Raw genomic sequence first — 20,376 nt, forward strand, 5'->3', positions numbered from 1 at the left:
ATTCTTTACCACTGGACCACCAGAGAAGTCCTGGAAACTTTTCATCCATTATTTATTTGAATATATTAAAATGCGCCTTTCCTCTTTTCTGTTACACTTATTACATGCATATGCTTAATGGTGTCCAACATTTCTCTGATGCTCTTTTCATTTTTCTTCCTTGTGTTTTCTTCCTTTGTTCTTCAGATTGCATGATCTCTATCATGTTATCTTTAAGTTTTCTAGTACTTTTTTTTCTGCCCAGTTCACATCTACAGTTGAGTTACTCTAGTGAAATTTTCATTTCAGTTAATACTTTTCAACTCCAGAATTTCCATCTGGTGATATTAAATAACTTCTATCTCTTCACTGATTCTTTATTTGATATGACATTGTGATCATACCTTCATTTACTTTAAGCATGGGTTCCTTTGTTTATTGAACATATTTATAATGGCTACTTTGAAGTCTTTGTTAAATCTGGTTGCTTTCTCACAGGCAGTTTCTGTTGTCTGTTTGGTTTTGGCTTTAGTGTTTTTGGTTTATGGGTTATATTTTCCTATTTCTTCACCTGTCTCTTGTTTGTGGAAAGTAGATATTTTAGATAGTTGTAACTCTGGTACTTTTGTCTACTTCTTCTCCCCAGGCCTGTTATTGTTATTTGCTTTCTTATTTAGTGACTGGCTAGATTAATGAAGTGAAATCTATCTCACCCATAGTGTAAATCTCTGATGTTGCTCCTTGGGGTATAGACTTTGCTATTACCACAGTTACCCTTGGATGACAGTGGTTTTGACAGGGCTGTCTTCGAGTGTCTCTTTACCTGACCACACCAAGCTGTTAGGATCCACTGATTGTGACTGATAGCACTATTGTCTTCAGTAATGCTGTGGGGTTACACTGCTTCGCAGACTAATGAAATAAAGTCAGTGTCTGAGATTTGTTCTGACAATAGGAAGGGCTCCCCAAGTATCTTTCTCTGATCCTTTCTGACAAACTAGCCAGCCTACAGTTTAGCATTTAACTCCAATGAATTTTTCAATCTTCTTGCAATAGCCTTTCACCAAAATTTCCAGTGTTTTTGAGAATGTCCTTACCCTTGAACTTCTTCACACTCTGTTGCAAATGAAGGCAGTTCCTTTGGAGAGGGCTCTGGAGGGGATTGGGCAGCAGTCCTAGGTCTCAACTTGCCTCTCGTGGCATGGAACTCCTGCCCTATGAGCCAAGGCAAAGACAGTTGGAACCCCAGTATTCTCAGCAGTGCCACACCCATGGTACAACATACAATTCTTGTGTGGCTACTAGGCAGAAGAAAATCTCCATTCCTTTGTTGCATTTGCCTGAGCAACAGGTAGCTGGGGGCAGAATGAGAAATGCTGATGTTCTACTCCTCCCAGGAAGATAGTTATCTGACTGGGAACAGGGCATGAGTGGTGAGGAAGTTTGTGTCCTTGACTGTACTAGTTTGCAGTGGAATCTTTTTCTCACTAGGATGGGATGGACAAGGAAGGGTGCAGGTTAGATTAAGATACTGCAGACTTTCACAGTTCTTAATAAGTTTTAGTAGATTTACAAATGTTTCTTCATTTGCTCTATGTTTTTATATATAATTTTTACCAGTTTCAATGGGGAGCATGTCGGTGGAGCTCCTCATGCTGTCATACCAGAAGTGGAATTCCCTGATCAATTCTTTACAGTTCTAACCATGGACCATGTAAGTTGCTATTTCTCTCTCCTTTGTGAACATTTCATTTGTCTGAATCTTCCCAGAAAGCAGCCCTAAGAGCCTACCCCACATCCCCATAAAAATCCCCATTTTCACTTTCTAGTGAGAGTTGGATTCAAACAGCACACAGTACCTCCTATGTGCCTATCTATTCTCCAAATAATGTTCAACATTCCTATGTGTGTTCAGTGTTTTGTTCAGAGCAGCTATAGGGTAGAAATGGAATCCCTAGATGGAGGCATTTACCAGCCTTTTTCATACTCTTGGGTAGAGAGAAAGAGCAAATGGATCCATTTGATGACATATGGGCAAAGTCTGTACTTCTGAACAGACCTATTTTTCCAGGTAGACTGGATTTGATGTTGACTAGTCTCAGTCAGACATAAATAGATTACTATAGATTTCAGAATTGGAGGAGATCTTATCCAACTTATATGTCTAAATATAATTAAGGCTGATATATTTCCACCAAGCAGACTACTCTGTAGCCACTAAAAAGCATTTAATAAATAATTTTTCATTAGAAGTTATAATTCTTATATAATGTGAAATGGTGATTAACAGTGATGAACTTGGGGTTGTAAGAAAATTTTAAATATTGTTCATATCCCATTTTCTAAGCTAGATATTTTTCCTTTACAGAGGAACGAGGATGTAGAAATTCACTATTATTGATAATACATTCAGCAGGCATGTAGCATGCAGCGTTCATGTATACACTATTTCTTTTAATTTGTAAATTGATTATTTTGTTTATTTCCAGACGTGCTTAGCTAAGAAATCCCATAGCATGCAGGAAGATTTCTCTGAATCAAAAGGATTCTTTAAAGACCTGTAGATAGTCTGGTTTGGAAGCATTAATTTCCTTACTTCCCATACCATAGGCTTCTACCCCTGGCCGATGTACTTACTATTAGACCCCTTCCTGTAATGCAATTCTTTTTCTTTTTTTTTAAATTTATATTATTGAAGTATAGTTGATTTACAATGTTGTGTTAATTTCTGTTGTACAGCAAAGTGATTCAGTTATATAGATATATATTCTTTTTCATATTCTTTTCCATTATGGTTTATTATAGGATATTGAATATAGTTCCCTGTGCTATACAGTAGTCCCTTATTGTTTATCCATTCTATATAAAATAGTTTAATTCAATTCTTTATTTCTTATCTTTTACTCAAAAATGTTTCCTTCAATTTTACTTATGTGGTTCGTTGTTTCAGGAATTGGTGACATTCAGGGATGTGGTCATCAGCTTCTCTCAGGAGGAATGGGAGTATCTGGATTCTGCTCAGAGGGACTTGTACTGGGACGTGATGATGGAAAATTACAGCAACTTGGTCTCACTGGGTAAATTTAGCTGTTTACATAATTTAGAATATGTTCTATAGAATATCAGTTGACATTCAGTGAACTCAAAGCTATCTTTTAAGAAACTTCATGTAATTTCTATGAAGTCCCTTCTCAGTCTCTTATAATTTCTACCTTCATTTATTTTTGGCTGTGTTGGGACTTTGTTGCTGCGTGTAGGCTTTCTCTAGTTGCATTGAGTGGGGAACTACTTTTCAGTGCAGTGCGCATGCTTCCCATTGCTGTGGCTTCTCATTGTGGAGCATGGGCTCTAGGCACGCAGGCTTCAGTAGTTGTGGCACGAGGGCTCAGTAGTTGTGGCTTGCAGGCTGTAGAGCACAGGCTCAGTAGTTGTGGCACACGGGTTTTTTGGGTTTTTTTTTACATCTTTATTAGTATGATTGCTTTAAAATGGTGTGTTAGTTTCTGCTTTATAACAAAGTGAATCAGTTATACACATACATATGTTCCCATATCTCTTCCCTCTTGTGTCTCCCTCCCTCCCACCCTCCCTATCCCACCCCTCTAGGTGGTCATAAAGCACCAAGCTGATCTCCCTGTGCTATGCGGCTGCTTTCCACTAGCTATCTGCCTTACATTTGGTAGTGTATATATGTCCATTCCTCTCTCTCGCTTTGTCACAGCTCACCCTTCCCCCTCCCCATATCCTCAAGTCCATTCTCTAGTAGGTCTGTGTCTTTATTCCTGTCTTACCCCTAGGTTCTTCATGACATTTTCTTTTTCTTCACTTCCATATATATGTGTTAGCATACGATATTTGTCTTTCTCTTTCTGACTTACTTCACTCTGTATGACAGACTCTAGGTCCATCCACCTCATTACAAATAGCTCAATTTCGTTTCTTTTTATGGCTCAGTAATATTTCATTGTATATATGTGCCACATCTTCTTTATCCATTCATCCGATGATGGACACTGAGGTTGTTTCCATCTCGGGCTATTGTAAATAGAGCTGCAATGAACATTTTGGTACATGACTCTTTTTGAATTATGGTTTTCTCAGGGTATATGCCCAGTAGTGGGATTGCTGGGTCGTATGGTAGTTCTATTTTTAGTTTTTTAAGGCACCTCCATACTGTTCTCCGTAGTGGCTGTACCAATTCACAATTCCACCAACAGTGCAAGAGTGTTCCCTTTTCTCCACACCATCTCCAGCATTTATTGTTTGCAGATTTTTTGATGATGGCCATTCTGACCGGTGTGAGATGATATCTCATTGTAGTTTTGATTTGCATTTCTCTAATGATTAATGATGTTGAGCGTGCTTTCATGTGTTTGTTGGCAGTCTGTATATCTTCTTTGGAGAAATGTCTATTTAGGTCTTCTGCCCATTTTTGGATTGGGTTGTTTGTTTTATTGTGTTTGAGCTGCATGAGCTGCTTATAAATTTTGGAGATTAATCCTTTGTCAGTTGCTTCATTTGCAAATATTTTCTCCCATTCTGAGGGTTGTCTTTTGGTCTTGTTTATGGTTTCCTTTGCTGTGCAAAAGCTTGTAAGTTTCATTAGGTCCCATTTGTTTATTTTTGTTTTTATTTCCATTTCTCTAGGAGGTGGGTAAAAAAGGGTCTTGCTGTGATTTATGTCATAGAGGGTTTTGCCTATGTTTTCATCTAAGAGTTTGATAGTTTCTGGCCTTACATTTAGGTCTTTAATCCATTTTGAGCTTGTTTTTGTGTATGGTGTTAGGGAGTGATATAATCTCATACTTTTACATGTACCTGTCCAGTTTTCCCAGCACCAGTTATTGAAGATGCTGTCCTTTCTCCACTGTACATTCCTGCCTCCTTTATCAAAGATAAGGTGACCATACGTGCGTGGGTTTATCTCTGGGCTTTCTATCCTGTTCCATTCATCTATCTTTCTGTTTTTGTGCCAGTACCATACTCTCTTGATTACTGTAGCTTTGTAGTATAGTCTGAAGTCAGGGAGCCTGATTCCTCCAGCTCCATTTTTCGTTCTCAAGATTGCTTTGGCTATGCAGGATCTTTAGTGTTCCCATACAAATTGTGAAATTTTTTGTTCTAGTTCTGGGAAAAATGCCAGTGGTAGTTTGATGGGGATTGCATTGAATCTGTAGATTGCTTTGGGTAGTAGAGTCATTTTCACAATGTTGATTCTTCCAATCCAAGAACATGGTATATCTCTCCATCTATTTGTATCATCCTTAATTTCTTTCATCAGTGTCTTATAATTTTCTGCATACAGGTCTTTTGTCTCCTTAGGTAGGTTTATTCCTAGGTATTTTATTCTTTTTGTTGCAGTGGTAAATGGGAGTGATTTCTTGATTTCACTTTAAGATTTTTCATCATTAGTGTATAGGAATGCCAGAGATTTCTGTGCATTAATTTTGTATCCTGCTACTTTACCAAATTCATTGATTAGCTCTAGTAGTTCTCTGGTAGCATCTTTAGGATTCTCTATGTATAGTATCATGTCATTTGCAAACAGTGACAGCTTTACTTCTCCTTTTCCAATTTGGATTCCTTTTATTTCCTTTTCTTCTCTGATTGCTGTGGCTAAAACTTACAAAACTATGTTGAATAAGAGTGGTGAGAGTGGGCAACCTTGTCTTTTTCCTGATCTTAGTGGAAATGGTTTCAGTTTTTCACCATTGAGGATGCTGTTGGCTGTGGGTTTGTCATATATGGCCTTTATTATGTTGAGAAAAGTTCCCTCTATGCCTACTTTCTGCAGGGTTTTTATCATAAATGGGTGTTGAATTTTGTCGAAAGCTTTCTCTGCATCTATTGAGATGATCATATGGTTTTTCTCCTTCAATTTGTTAATATGGTTTATCACATTGATTGATTTGCATATATTGAAGAATCCTTGCATTCCTGGAATAAACCCCACTTGATCATGGTGTATCATCCTTTTAATGTGCTGTTGGATTCTGTTTGCTAGTATTTTGTTGAGGATGTTTGCATCTATGTTCATCAGTGATATTGGCCTGTAGTTTTCTTTCTTTGTGGCATCCTTGTCTGGTTTTGGTATCAAGGTGATGGTGGCCTCATAGAATGAGTTTGGGAGTGTTCCTCCCTCTGCTATATTTTGGAAGAGTTTGAGAAGGATAGGTGTTAGCTCTTCTCTAAATGTTTGATAGAATTCACCTGTGAAGCCATCTGGTCCTGGGCTTTTGTTTGTTGGAAGATTTTTAATCACAGTTTCAATTTCAGTGCTTGTGATTGGTCTGTTCATATTTCCTATTTCTTCCTGATTCAGTTTTGGCACATTGTGCATTTCTAAGAATTTGTCCATTTCTTCCAGGTTGTCCATTTTATTGGCATAGAGTTGCTTGTAGTAATCCCTCATGATCTTTTGTATTTCTGTGGTGTCAGTTGTTACTTCTCCTTTTTCATTTCTAATTCTATTGATTTGAGTCTGCTCCCTTTTTTTCTTGATGAGTCTGGCTAGTGGTTTATCAATTTTGTTTGTCTTCTCAAAGAACCAGCTTTTAGTTTTATTGATCTTTGCTATCGTTTCCTTCATTTCTTTTTCATTTATTTCTGATCTGATTTTTATGATTTCTTTCCTTCTGCTAACTTTGGGGTTTTTTTGTTCTTCTTTCCCTAATTGTTTTAGGTGCAAGGTTAGATTGTTTATTTGAGATGTTTCCTGTTTCTTAAGGTAGGATTGTACTGCTATAAATTTCCCTCTTAGAACTGCTTTTGCTGCATCCCATAGGTTTTGTGTTGTCGTGTCTCCATTGTCATTTGTTTCTAGGTATTTTTTGATTTCCTCTTTGATTTCTTCAGTGATCATTTCGTTATTAAGTAGTGTATTGTTTAGCCTCCATGTGTTTGTATTTTTTACAGATCTTTTCCTGTAATTGATATCTAGTCTCATAGTGTTGTGGTCAGAAAAGATACTTGATACAATTTCAATTTTCTAAAATTTACCAGGGCTTGATTTGTGACCCAAGATATGATCTATCCTGGAGAATGTTCCATGAGCACTAGAGAAAAATGTGTATTCTGTTGTTTTTGGATGGACTGTCCTATAAATATCAATTAAGTCCATCTTGTTTAATGTATCAGTTAAAGCTTGTGTTTCCTTATTTATTTTCATTTTGGATGATCTGTCCATTGGGGAAAGTGGGGTGTTAAAGTCCCCTACTATGAATGTGTTACTGTCGATTTCCCCTTTTATGGCTGTTAGTATTTGCCTTATGTATTGAGGTGCTCCTATGTTGGGTGCATAAATATTTACAATTGTTATATCTTCGTCTTGGATCGATCCCTTGATCATTAGGTAGTGTCCTTCTTTGTCTCTTCTAATAGACTTTATTTTAAAGTCTATTTTGTGTCATATGAGAATTGCTACTCCAGCTTTCTTTTGGTTTCCATTTGCATGGAATATCTTTTTTCATCCCCTTACTTTCAGTCTGTATGTGCCTCTAGGTCTGAACTGGGTCTCTTGTAGACAGCATATATATGGGTCTTGTTTTTGTATCCATTCAGCCAGTCTGTGTCTTTTGGTGGGAGCATTTAGTCCATTTACATTTAAGGTAATTATCGATATGTATGTTCCTATTCCCATTTTCTTAATTGTTTTGGGTTCGTTATTGTAGATCTTTTCCTTCTCTTGTGTTTCTTGCCTAGAGAAGTTCCTTTAGCATTTGTTGTAAAGCTGGTTTGGTGGTGCTGAACTCTCTCAGCTTTTGCTTGTCTGTAAAGATTTTAATTTCTCCATCAAATCTGAATGAGATCCTTGCTGGGTAGAGTAATCTTGGTTGCAGGTTTTTCTCCTTCATCACTTTAAATATGTCCTGCCACTCCCTTCTGGCTTGCAGAGTTTCTGCTGAAAGATCAGCTGTTAAGCTTATGGGTATTCCCTTGTGTGTTATTTGTTGTTTATCCCTTGCTGCTTTTAATATGTTTTCTTTGTATTTAATTTTTGACAGTTTGATTACTATGTGTGTTGGCATATTTCTCCTTGAATTTATCCTGTATGGGACTCTCTGTGCTTCCTGGACTTGATTAACTATTTCCTTTCCCATATTAGGGAAGTTTTCAACTATAATCTCTTCAAATATTTTCTCAGTCCCTTTCTTTTTCTCTTCTTCTTCTGGAACCCCTATAATTCGAATGTTGGTGCGTTTAATGTTGTCCCAGAGGTCTCTGAGACTGTCCTCAGTTCTTTTCACTCTTTTTTCTTTATTCTGCTCTGTAGTAGTTATTTCCACTATTTTATCTTCCAGGTCACTTATCCGTTCTTCTGCCTCAGTTATTCTGCTATTGATCCCATCTAGAGTATTTTTAATTTCATTTATTGTGTTGTTCATCCTTGCTTGTTTCATCTTTAGTTTTTCTAAGTCCTTGTTTAATGTTTCTTGCATTTTGTCTATTCTATTTCCAAGATTTTGGATCATCTTTACTATCATTATTCTCAATTTTTTTCAGGTAGACTGCCTATTTCCTCTTCATTTGTTAGGTCTGGTGGGTTTTTATCTTGCTCCTTCATCTGCTGTGTGTTTCTCTGTCTTCTCATTTTGCTTATCTTACTGTGTTTGGGGTCTCCTTTTTGCAGGCTGCAGGTTCGTAGTTCCCGTTGTTTTTGTTGTCTGTCCCCAGTGGCTAAGGTTGGTTCAGTGGGTTTTGTAGGCTTCCTGGTGGAGGGGACTAGTGCCTGTGTTCTGGTGGTTGAGGCTGGATCTTGTCTTTCTGGTGGGCAGGTCCACGTCTGGTGGTGTGTTTTGGGGTGCCTGTGGACTTATTATGATTTTAGGCAGCCTCTCTGCTAATGGGTGGGGTTGTGTTCCTGTGTTGCTAGCTGTTTGGTATAGGTTGTCCTGCACTGTAGCTTGCTGGTCGTTGAGTGGAGCTGGGTCTTGGCGTTGAGATGGAGATCTCTGGGAGATTTTCTCTGTTTGATATTACTTGGAGCTAGGAGGTCTCTTGTGGACCAGTGTCCTGAACTTGGCTCTCCCATCTCAGAGGCACAGCACTGATTCCTGGCTGCAGCACCAAGAGCCTTTCATCCACACGGATAAAGAGGAAAAGGGGAAAAAAATCATAAATCTTGCTCTCAAAGTCCACCTCCTCAATTTGGGATGATTCGTTGTCTATTCATGTATTCCACAGATGCAGGTACATCAAGTTGATTGTGGAGCTTTAATCCACTGCTTCTGAGTCTGCTGGGAGAGATTTCCCTTTCTCTTCTTTGTTTGCACAGCTCCCGGGGTTCAGCTTTGGATTTGGCCCCGCCTCTGCGTGTAGGTCGCTGGAGGGCATCTGTTCTTCGCTCAGATAGGATGGGGTTAAAGGAGCAGCTGCTTTGGGGGCTCTGGCTCACTCAGGCTGGGGGGAGGGAGGGGTACGGAGTGCGGGGTGAGCCTGCAGCGGCAGAGGCCGACGTGACTTGCACCAGCCTGAGGCGTGCCGTTCGTTCTCCCAGGGAAGTTGTCCCTGGATCCCGGGACCCTGGCAGTGGCGGGCTGCACAGGCTCCCCAGAAAGGGAGTGTGGATAGTGACCTGTGCTCGCACACAGGCTTCTTGGTGGCGGCAGCAGCAGCCTTAGCATCTCATGCGCGTCTCTGGGGTCCGCGCTTTTAGCCGTGGCTCGCGCCCATCTCTGGAGCACCTTTAAGCAGTGCTCTTAATCCCCTCACCTCACGCACCACGAAACAAAGAGGGAAGAAAAAGTTTCTTGCCTCTTCGGCAGCTCCCGACTTTTCCCCCGACTCCTTCCCAGCTAGCCATGGTGCACTAACCCTCTGCAGGCTGTGTTCATGCCACCAACCCCAGTCCTCTCCCTGCGCTCCGACTGAAGCCCAAGCCTCAGCTCCCAGCCCCGCCTGCCCCGGCGGGTGAGCAGACAGGCCTCTCGGGCTGGTGAGTGCCGGTTGGCACCAATCCTCTGTGCGGGAATCTCTCTGCTTTGCCCTCCACACCCCTGTTGCTCTGCTCTCCTCTGCAGCTCCAAAGCTTTCCCCCTCTGCCACCCACAGTCTCCGCCCGCGAAGGGGCTTCCTAGTGTGTGGAAACCTTTCCTCCTTCACAGCTCCCTCCCAGTGGTGCAGGTCCCGTCCCTATCCTTTTGTCTCTGTTTATTATTTTTTCTTTTGCCCTACCCAGGTACGGGGGTAGTTTCTTGCCTTTTGGCAGGTCTGGGGTCTTCTGCCAGCGTTCAGTAGGAGTTCTGTAGGAGTTGTTCCCCATGTAGATGTATTTCTGGTATATCTGTGGGGAGGAAGGTGATCTCCACGTCTTACTCTTCTGCCAATTTCCCCTCCTTCTCCCCAGCGCATGGGTTTATTTGCTCCATGGCATGTGGGATCTTCCTAAACCAGGGCTTGAACCCATGTCTCCTGCATTGGTAGGTGGATTCTTAACCACTGTGCCACCAGGGAAGTCCTTGGATTTGACTTGTAGGATACATACACTGTATCCTTTGAGATATCTATTATATTTTTTTGAGCCCAGAATTGCTAAAATTTCTTTATTATTTTCTTACCCACCTTCTGGGAGAACAGCTGAGATACTGTGTCCTGAGTTGTTATGATTATTAAAAGAATTTGTATAATTTATATTGTTACATTGGCAAATAGAAATCATATTCATTGCCTGACACAAGTGTTGTGTTACACCTGCTATGGGGTTAAAGAACTTTGCATTTAACGTTAAGTCAGTATTGCAGCAAGGACCTTTTAATGTTTTAGAAAACTCCTTGTTTTCCTCTCAGCTCACATAGTTCTTGCCTTGTACCAGGCCCCGATTTAAGCCCTTTTAATATACTGAGTTATCTAATTCTACAACCCTATGGCATAAATACTACTTGCATTATTGTTCTTTGAAGAGATTGCTAAGACAAAGAGTATTTAGGCTACCCCTCCAGGGTTACTTAGCTAGTTAGTGTCAGACGCAGGTTTTCTTACCCAAGCAGTCTGACGCCAAAGTTGATATTCTTAGCTGTTACAACATACTGCCTCTCAAGGCAAAGAGATAGCATGGGTTTAAATAAAAGAAGACATTTCTTTACCTGTCTGGTAAAGTATTTATACAGCTAGCCATTAACAATCAAAAACTATGATGGGCTAAAGTATACTAAACCAATGAAAATCAACAAATCCATAATGATACATAAATAAGAGGTCAGAAAATTTTTACTCTCTTTATACTTTGTAATTCTATGGTCACTCTAAGGTGAATGTTCTTTCAATCTTCTCATATTTATCTTCTCTGAAGTCTTTCATTTCAACCTCATTTATTAAAAACTTAACCAATTCTCAAAAGTGTTTTTTAGAATTGGTTATGATTCTTATATATTTCTATATATTATGTTACATTTCTTTGTTGTAAACAGAGTGTTCCATTTCTAAGCCAGTTTTGACTGCCTTATTAGTGGAAGGGAAGTTGTCCTGGAGGGTTACGAGGAATGTGACAAGTAAACGGGGCTAGGTGAGTGAGGACTTGATGAAGCAAGGAAAGCCATCACCAGAGTAAAAAGCCCAGCCTGTCCAAGAGGAGGTTGGCCCCTGTGATGTTTTGGGGAAACTCCCTTTAAACCCCTATGGGAAAAGAGCCTGATACTTGGGGAAGTAAATTAAGATCTTCCCCAATTCAACCAACATTTCCCCTAGTTCCTCTTGTATTTAGACTTACATAAATGTCTTCACTGACAAAAAATCTTGGTCATTTTTATAATCAACACTTAATCAGTGTGTACAGTAAGACAGATATTGTGTTAGCCCTATAAGTACAATGGTAAGAAAGATCAATACAGATCTTAATGTCATGGAACTAACATACTAGTAAGTGAGATATATAATAAATAGGTAAATAAATGATTAGAAAATATATCATGGATAGTGATATGGGCTATGAAGAAAAGTAAGCAAAATAAAGGGATGAAGAATAATGGAGCTAATTCAGATATTATGGTCAGAAAGGGATCTCTCTGGTCCTACTTTAGCATTCTATGAATACACAGTTCCTCATCAACAATTCACTTAATGCTTTTTACAATTGAAAACCTTCATTTAAATCAGTGTTGTACTAAGTCCGTCATTCCTTCTAATACATTTAATTAGTTACCCTCATGCTACTTGATAAACTTGAAATCTAATGGAAAAGGCAGCAAGTGTTTGATTATACTCTTTATATGATTGTAACTAATTAGCCACCTCAAATGGTGCACTTGAAATTTTCTGACCTCTTATTTACATATCATTATGGATTTGTTGATTTTCATTGTTTAGTATACTTTAGCCCATCACAGTCTTTGTTGATGCCTAGCTGTATAAATACTAATTCCTTATGGATTTTTGTGTACCTTTGACTTGATTCTTTATTCTTTGAATTTACTATTGCTTTCTGAAGCTTTCCCAGGCTCACCCTATACCTTCCCTATCCCAGACCAAACACCTGAATTGGTTAAAAGTGAGTTCTTCTGGTCTTCCATGTTTTATGTGTTTTGTTCCTTTTTAAAAAATTAATTCTAGCTATAAATTTTTAGTTGTTTAGTTAACATGTTTAGGTACACAAAGTACTTTTTACCCTCTTTTGATTATTGTATTGTCAAAATGGTGGTCTCCTTTGATGATTTGTGTCTTTTTGTTATAGTTCATTAATATTATAAAACATTCTTGCTTCTGTCACAACAGTCAAGGGCACATTTTCTACCTTACCTGCTCCAGGTTCGTGACTCAGATCTTTATTTTAGGAGCCATGGTTCATTACCTGGTTTATTGCCACAACCTGGGCAATAGGCATTCTTATGATTTTTTGTTTCATGGGAGGTAAGTCTTTGACAATTTTATCTCTTTCTAGCAAATTGTTCATTTTTCAACTTTTATGGCTTCTAGGGTTTTCAGTATTTATTTACCTAGAAAATAATTCATAAGTCAACATTTTCAAATTGGTTGGCATATGAGCCTTATAACATTTAAAAAATACCCTCTGTGATGGTTCTTTCGTTTGTCATTTACTTTTTTTTTTAATAGATCTTTATTGGAGTATAATTGCTTCACAATACTGTGTTAGTTTCTGTTGTACACCAAAGTGAATCAGCCGTATGCATACATATGTCCCTATATCCCCTCCCTCATGAGCCTCCTTCCCATCCTCCCTATCCCACCCCTCTAGGTCATTGCAAAGCACAGAGCTGATCTCTCTGTGCTATGCTGCTGCTTCCCACTAGCTAACTACTTTACATTCGGTCGTGTATATATGTCGATGCTACTCTCTCACTTCGCCCCAGCTTACCCCTCCCACCCCATGTCCTCAAGTCCATTCTCTATGTCTGCATCTTTATTCCTGCCCTGCAACTAGGTTCATCAGTACCTTTTTTTTTTTTTTAGACTCCATGTATATGTGTTAGAATATGGTATTTGTTTTTCTCTTTCTGACTTACTTCACTCTGTATAACAGACTCTAGGTCCATCAACCTCACTACAAATAACTCAATTTCGTTTCTTTTTATGGTTGAGTAATATTCCATTGTATATGTGTGCCACATCTTCTTTATCCATTTGTTTGTCGATGGACATTTAGGTTGGTTCCATGTCCTGGCTATTGTAAATAGTGCTGCAGTGAACATTGTGGTACATGTCTCTTTTTGAATTATACTTTTCTCAGGGTATATGCCTAGTAGTGGGATTGCTGGGTCATATGGTAGTTCTATTTTTAGTTTTTTAAGGAACCTCCATACTGTTTTCCATAGTGGTTGTTTCAATTTACATTCCCACCAACAGTGCAGCAGGGTTCTCTTTTCACCAAACCCTTTCCAGCATTTATTGTTTCTAGATTGTTTGATAATAGCCATTCTGACTGGCATGAGGTGATACCTCATTGTAGTTTTGATTCGCATTCCTCTAATAATTAGTGATGTTGAGCATCTTTTCATGTGCTTCTTGGCCATCTGTATGTCTTCCTTGGTGAAATGTCTATTTAGGTCTTCCATCCTTTTTTTTTTTTTTTTTTTTTTTTTTTTTTTGCGTTACACGGGCCTCTCACCATTGTGGCCTCTCCTGCTGTGGAGCAAATGCTCCAGACACGCAGGCTCAGTGGCCATGGCTCACGGGCCTAGCTGCTCCACAGCATGTGGGATCCTCCCAGACCGGGGCACAAACCCGTGTCTCCTGCATCGGCAGCCAGACTCCCAACCACTGTGCCACCAGGGAAGCCCCTTCCACCCTTTTTTTTTTTTCCATCCATTTTTAATTGGATTTTTTCTTTAAGTTCCATTTGTTTATTTTTATTTTTATTTCCTTTACTCTAGGAGGTGGGTCAAAAAAGATCTTCCTGTGGTTTGTGTCAGAGTGTTTTTCCTATGTTTTCCTCTAAGAGTTTTATAGTGTCTGGTCTTACATTTAGGTCTTTAATCCATTTGGAGTTTATTTTTGTGTATGGTGTTAGGGAGTGTTCTAATTTCATTCTTTTACATGTAGCTGTCCAGTTTTCCCAGCACCACTTATTGAAGAGGCTCTCCTTTCTCCATTGTATGTTCTTGCCTCCCTTCTCATAAATTAGATGACAATATGTGCGTGGGTTTATCTCTGGGCATTCTATCCTGTTCCATTGATCTACTTTTCTGTTTTTGTGCCAGTACCATACTGTCTTGATTACTGAAGCTTTGTGGTATAGTTTGAAGTCAGGGAGCCTGATTCCTCCGTCTCCGTTTTTCTTTCTCAAGATTGCTTTGGCTATTTGGGTCTTTTGTGTTTCCATACGAATTGTAAAATTTTTTGTTCTAATTCTGTGAGGAATACCACTAGGAGTTTGATGGGGATTGCATTAAATCTGTAGATTGCTTTGGGTAGTATAGTCATTTTCACAGTATTGATTCTTCCAATCCAAGGACATGGTATATTTCTCCATCTGTTTATGTCATCTTTGATTTCTTTCACTTTTTATATTTGTTGATTATATTCTTTATATGTTCTCTAACTCATCACATTCTGATTCTATATTTATTGAATTCTCCTCTCACCTTTTCTTTAGGTCACTTTGTTCTTTTCTGTCTTCTTGAATGGAATGTATACATTGGTTTTCATTCTTTCAGTTTTATCAATATAAGTGTCTAAATTCTTACTTTCTATGTGACTAATATTGAGTTTCACAGATTTTTAATGTGCAATATTTTCAACGCCACCATTCCCTGAAAGTTTTGTAATTTCAGTTACATTTCCACGATAACTAAACAGTTATTTGATAGAAAGTGTCTTCATTTCTAAGTGGAAGTACTTTTAATTTACTGATATTGGCATTCATTTATGATTTTATTGTTTCAGTCAAATAATGGTGTTTGCATTATTTCACCTTAATTATACATAATTCAGTCACAAGAAATTATTTTTGCCTTTTATCATGCAATGTATATCAGTCACTTTGGATTTTCCTTAGGTTGTTCCCTCATCTGATTGCCAATCTCCAGCTAGGTCCAAGAGATCTTTTGTTACAAAGTGCCTTACACTCTTGCCCACCTCCATCACATTTTACATATCATTCTGTTACCAAATTCTCCTTTTCAGCCGCAGGTTTACTCAGAATTGCATAAGCTTTACAATATGGGAAATACCTATTATAATATCTAAAACATTCTGATACTATTTTAGGCAGTATAGCTTTGAGAATAAGAAAATGGAAAGGAATACCTGGGAAAGAGCATGAAGGAAAACACTTAAATATAGACTAGGATTTCAGGAGGATAGATGAATAATAGTGAAAATGTTACTGAAGAGAGGTAAATAAAACACCATCTTTATTGGGATGAAGAAACTCATGGTTTTGCATAGGAGGAAATTAACAGCAGTGATCGAGACAGTATGCATAGGTGGAGAGGCAATTGGAAAACAATCATTTATAAACACTATTATATATATGAACATATCTTACTATATTATAATTTTCATGTATATAAATTTATATATATAAAATCACTGTAGTGTAGTGTGAGGTTTTAAAGGCATGGAGATTCTTATAGTTATATAATTATTCTGGTAATTGTGTTACCAGAATTGTGTTACCAAAAAGTGACTTCTTTTTGTAATATTGGCTTTTATTCTCACATTGCTTTCAACCAGTGATTTGCTTTTCCTGTAATTATAAATTACTATGACCTTGGGGCTTGCTATTCAGTGGCACATAGAATGACTTTATTTGTCCTTTTGGAGTTTAATAAGGAAATAAACAGTATGATAACAGAGAAAATTACAGATTACACAATTGGAAAAATGGGTGTGAGGGCAAGGAACTAGATATTGGAATAGAGACATAGATATGAACTTACTTAGAGTCAGCTAGTACATAATTTCAGAGGGTAGTAACTTTTAGACCCAGACAATGAAAAGGAAGTAGTATATAAGGATTCCATTTCTGAGAAATGAAATATCTTGTGGGTATCTCTAAATGATAGGAAATGTGGTTTGATGCAGAAGGTGAAAATGATTAGGTGAAAGGGGATAATGGATTAAAATGTTGTTTTACAAGCAGCACCCTGTTATCGATGATAAAGTATTGGGATTATATTGTAAAAGAAGAAAAGTATCAGAAAATTGTTAGTATGTATCAGTAATCAAATTGTGATCTGTATTTGCAGTATCTCTACAAGATACTGATGACTAAATTCCACATCTATAGGTGTTGATTCAGTTTATCTGGATTAGTTCATGAACATCAGTACTTGACAAGCTTACTAGGTGATGATCAACACCAAAATTTCAGACCCACTGACTTAATCCATTTCTCTTAGCACAAACCTCACAACCTTATGTTATACTCTTAACATTCTCTGAGTTCTCTTTACCTTTCCTCAAACTTCATAACAGTATTTTAATCATTCACTTATACTGTGAATTATTTTCAGTTTTTTTCCTGTGCATTTTATAACTATTTTATCTTTGTTACACATGAAAAAAGAAATTGTTTTTTCCCTTTCTTTCAGACTTGGAATCCAAGTGTGACAAAAAGACTTTATCTACAGAGAAGGACATTATTGAAAAAAATGATTCTCAGTGGGAAGTAATAGAAAGTAGTAAATTAGTTGGCCTTGAGAACTCCATTGTCAGAAATGATTGGCAAAGCAAAAGGAAGACTGAAGTGCAAAGACCTGAAGTGGGATATTTCAGTCAAATGAAAATCATCTCTGAAAAAGTACCCAATTACAAAAATCATAAATCTCTTACATTACATCAGAGAATTCATGATAGTGAGAAGCCCTGTAAGGAATATGGGAAGGTCCTTAGTTGTGACTTAAACTTTGATGAATATGAGAAAATATATACTGAGAAAACCTCTGAACGTAGTAGATATTGGAAAACCTTTGGAGTAGATGACCCACATACCCTACAACTGAATATTCATACTGGTGTGAAACCTTGTAAATGTATGGAATGTGGGAATGCATTTAGTTTTTGCGAAGACCATAGTGTACACTGTGATGATCAGAACTGCTATAAATGTAAGCAATATGGAAGGACTTTTAGGAGAATTGAAAAAATCACTGCACTTCAAAGAATTCATGATGGTGAGAAACCCTATGAATGCACTTCCTGTAGGAAATCGTTTAGAGTGCATGCACAACTTACTAGACATCAGAAAATCCATACTGATGAGAAACCTTACAAATGTATGGAATGTGGCAAGGACTTTAGATTTCATTCACAACTAACTGAACATCAGAGAATTCATACTGGTGAGAAGCCATACAAATGTATACAATGTGAGAAGGTCTTTAGAATTCGTTCACAGCTTATTGAACATCAGAGAATTCATACTGGTGAGAAACCTTATGCATGTAAAGAATGTGGGAAGACTTTTGGAGTCTGTCGAGAACTTGCTCGACATCAGAGAATTCATAGTGGTAAGAAACCCTATGAATGCAAAGCATGTGGAAAGGTCTTTAGAAACAGTTCATCCCTGACTAGACATCAGAGAATTCATACTGGTGAGAAACCATATAAATGTAAGGAATGTGGGAAAGCTTTTGGAGTAGGTAGTGAACTTACTCGACATCAGAGAATTCACAGTGGTCAGAAACCTTATGAATGTAAAGTGTGTGGAAAGTTCTTTAGACTTACTTCAGCCCTTATTCAACATCAGAGAATTCATAGTGGTGAGAAACCTTATGAATGTAAGGTATGTGGGAAGGCCTTTAGACACAGTTCAGCCCTTACTGAACATCAGAGAATTCATACTGGAGAGAAACCTTACGAATGCAAGGCATGTGGGAAGGCCTTTAGACATAGTTCATCCTTTACAAAACATCAGAGAATTCATAATAGTAAGAAACCCTATGAATGTAAGGAATGTGGGAATGCCTTTAGAGTGGGCAGGCAACTTACTTGACATTGAACAAGTTGTACTGGTGAGAAGATTTTTGAATGAAAGACATATATAAAGCCCATTTGTTTCTGAGTTTCATTGGAAAAATATGTGTATTTAAGTAGAAGTTATCGCAGAGATTCTACCTCAATTAAATCTATTTCCAGACTTTATGGCCACTCTAGAACTAGAATTATTCATTCATAAGTGAGATATACTTTCAGCTTTGTTCAATATCACCAAATATTTCTCCTTTTTATATCAATTAACATTCTGAATATCCGTTTATGTAGGATGATGCCTATCAATCCGTTTCTTAAATGGGAAATGTATTTCCCTAATTATTAATTATTTGAGTTATTTTCATACGAGTTTTTTTTTTTTGTGGTACGCGGGCCTCTCACTGTTGTGGCCTCTCCTGTTGTGAAGCACAGGCTCCAGATGCGCAGGCTCAGTGGCCATGGCTCACGGGCCCAGCCGCTCCATGGCATGTGGGATCCTCCCGGACCGGGGCACAAACCCGTGTCCCTTGCATCAGCAGGCGGACTGTCAACCACTGCGCCACCAGGGAAGCCCTCATATGAGTTTCTTGTCCAGGGATGTTTTGCTTACAGTTACTTTTGGTGTTTGTGTTTTTGGCTATTTATTGTTTTTGGCTTAGTGATTTGTAATATTGCTCAAATATATCTTTTGCATTCTAATTTTTTGCCTGTTTTATATGGCATACTTATCTTCTCCAGGGAGTTAGAACCCCCAGACACTATGTGGTTTTAAAGTTTTGTGGTCCTGCAAGGTGTTTGTGTAGATTTGTTTTGTTTTCTCTTGATTTTGTTTTAATGGTAGATGTTTTAACTTTTCCATTGTCATCAAATGTTTGAATTCTTTCTGAATTTCTATTTTGTTTTGACACAACAGATTTCCCTAAATACCTTTTGCAACACAATTCCTTTAAGGAGTCTTTTCACCTCTAGGCAGTACCAGTAGGCATCCAAATGAAATGAGCATTTAAAATATTTCATAAAATATTCTAACCCAATCTTACATCTCTTAAATTTGTTAGGCAGCTTTAAAAGTAGGAGAAAACCTACAGCTATTGCAATGATTATAAACTGGTCACTAAAATCAAGAGGGTTTACAACGCTGCTATTTACCATGGCTTCAATTGGGTTTTGTATCTATTTATAATTTTCCTTTTTATTCCGTTCAGGGTTGTCTTACTGTGTTTTGGCAGTTGGAAAATCAGTAGACCTTTGATTTTAGCAATCTCCCCTGACTCAGGAAAAACGAAAAGACAACAACAAAAAAATGAGACAGTTAATAAGGTTGCAAATCTTAGCTACTCATCACCTCTTTCTTATGACAGTTGACCTGGTTATATAATCAAAGTGATCAAAAGCCACTGGTTATTGATTTTTATAAGAAAATTTACCTGTTATATTTACATACATTTACATCACTGTCATTCATTAGATTTTAACTTTTGAGATTGGTATCTTGCCCAGTTTTGCATGATCAGCAATAGTAAGTAAGGTTTTCTCATTGGGTATACTGAGCTATGTTTTCTTTACATATTCCTTATTAGTAATTTACTTAAGTTAGCAGTTATTAAAAGTATGTAACAGATAGATCATTCATGTCCTACAGAGTAAAAGAATGGGTCTCTGTTGTTACCCTTATTAGGATACTTGCTATTTCATATCTTTGAAATAGTTCAATTGTATTATAATTATTAATGTTGTTATTAATAGCTCACTCTATTTACTGAGCTGTCATGTGACCACACTGCTGATTTGCTCTTATATCCTACTCTACCTGGTTATTCTGAGTTACCATCAATGCTGATTAATTTCCCTCTTCTTGCACAGTACTCCAGAGCTACTTGCCCTACTCTTCTTTGTGTGTTTTTAATATTTTTTGCTTGCTCGAACAAACTAAAACAATGAGCTATCCAAACCTTATATACGGACTTAAAATTAATGACAGAAATAAAATAACCATGTGGCTTGACACTTATTTTTTGAATCATTAATGAA

At 37.8% G+C, this 20,376-nt stretch overlaps 1 protein-coding gene across 9 annotated transcripts in view; it reads left to right on the plus strand.

Moving 5' to 3' along the window:
* Positions 1-20,376, plus strand: part of ZNF260 (zinc finger protein 260) — a 60,819-nt gene that overhangs the window by 10,321 nt on the left and 30,122 nt on the right. For 7 of the 9 annotated variants that reach the window (XM_049702945.1, XM_049702947.1, XM_049702948.1 and 4 more), the window contains 3 exons: positions 1,600-1,693; positions 2,930-3,056; positions 16,965-20,356. In XM_049702945.1, coding sequence (XP_049558902.1) covers positions 1,600-1,693; positions 2,930-3,056; positions 16,965-18,367 — 1,624 coding nt within the window. In that variant the 3' untranslated portion in view covers positions 18,368-20,356. Of the gene's footprint in view, positions 1-1,599; positions 1,694-2,929; positions 3,057-16,964 lie in introns of those variants that run through there. The other 2 variants (XM_049702951.1, XM_049702954.1) reach the window with 2 other exon arrangements.

Source organism: Orcinus orca, chromosome 20, assembly GCF_937001465.1.
Source record: "Orcinus orca chromosome 20, mOrcOrc1.1, whole genome shotgun sequence".
In the NCBI taxonomy this organism is placed as follows: Eukaryota; Metazoa; Chordata; class Mammalia; order Artiodactyla; family Delphinidae; genus Orcinus; species Orcinus orca.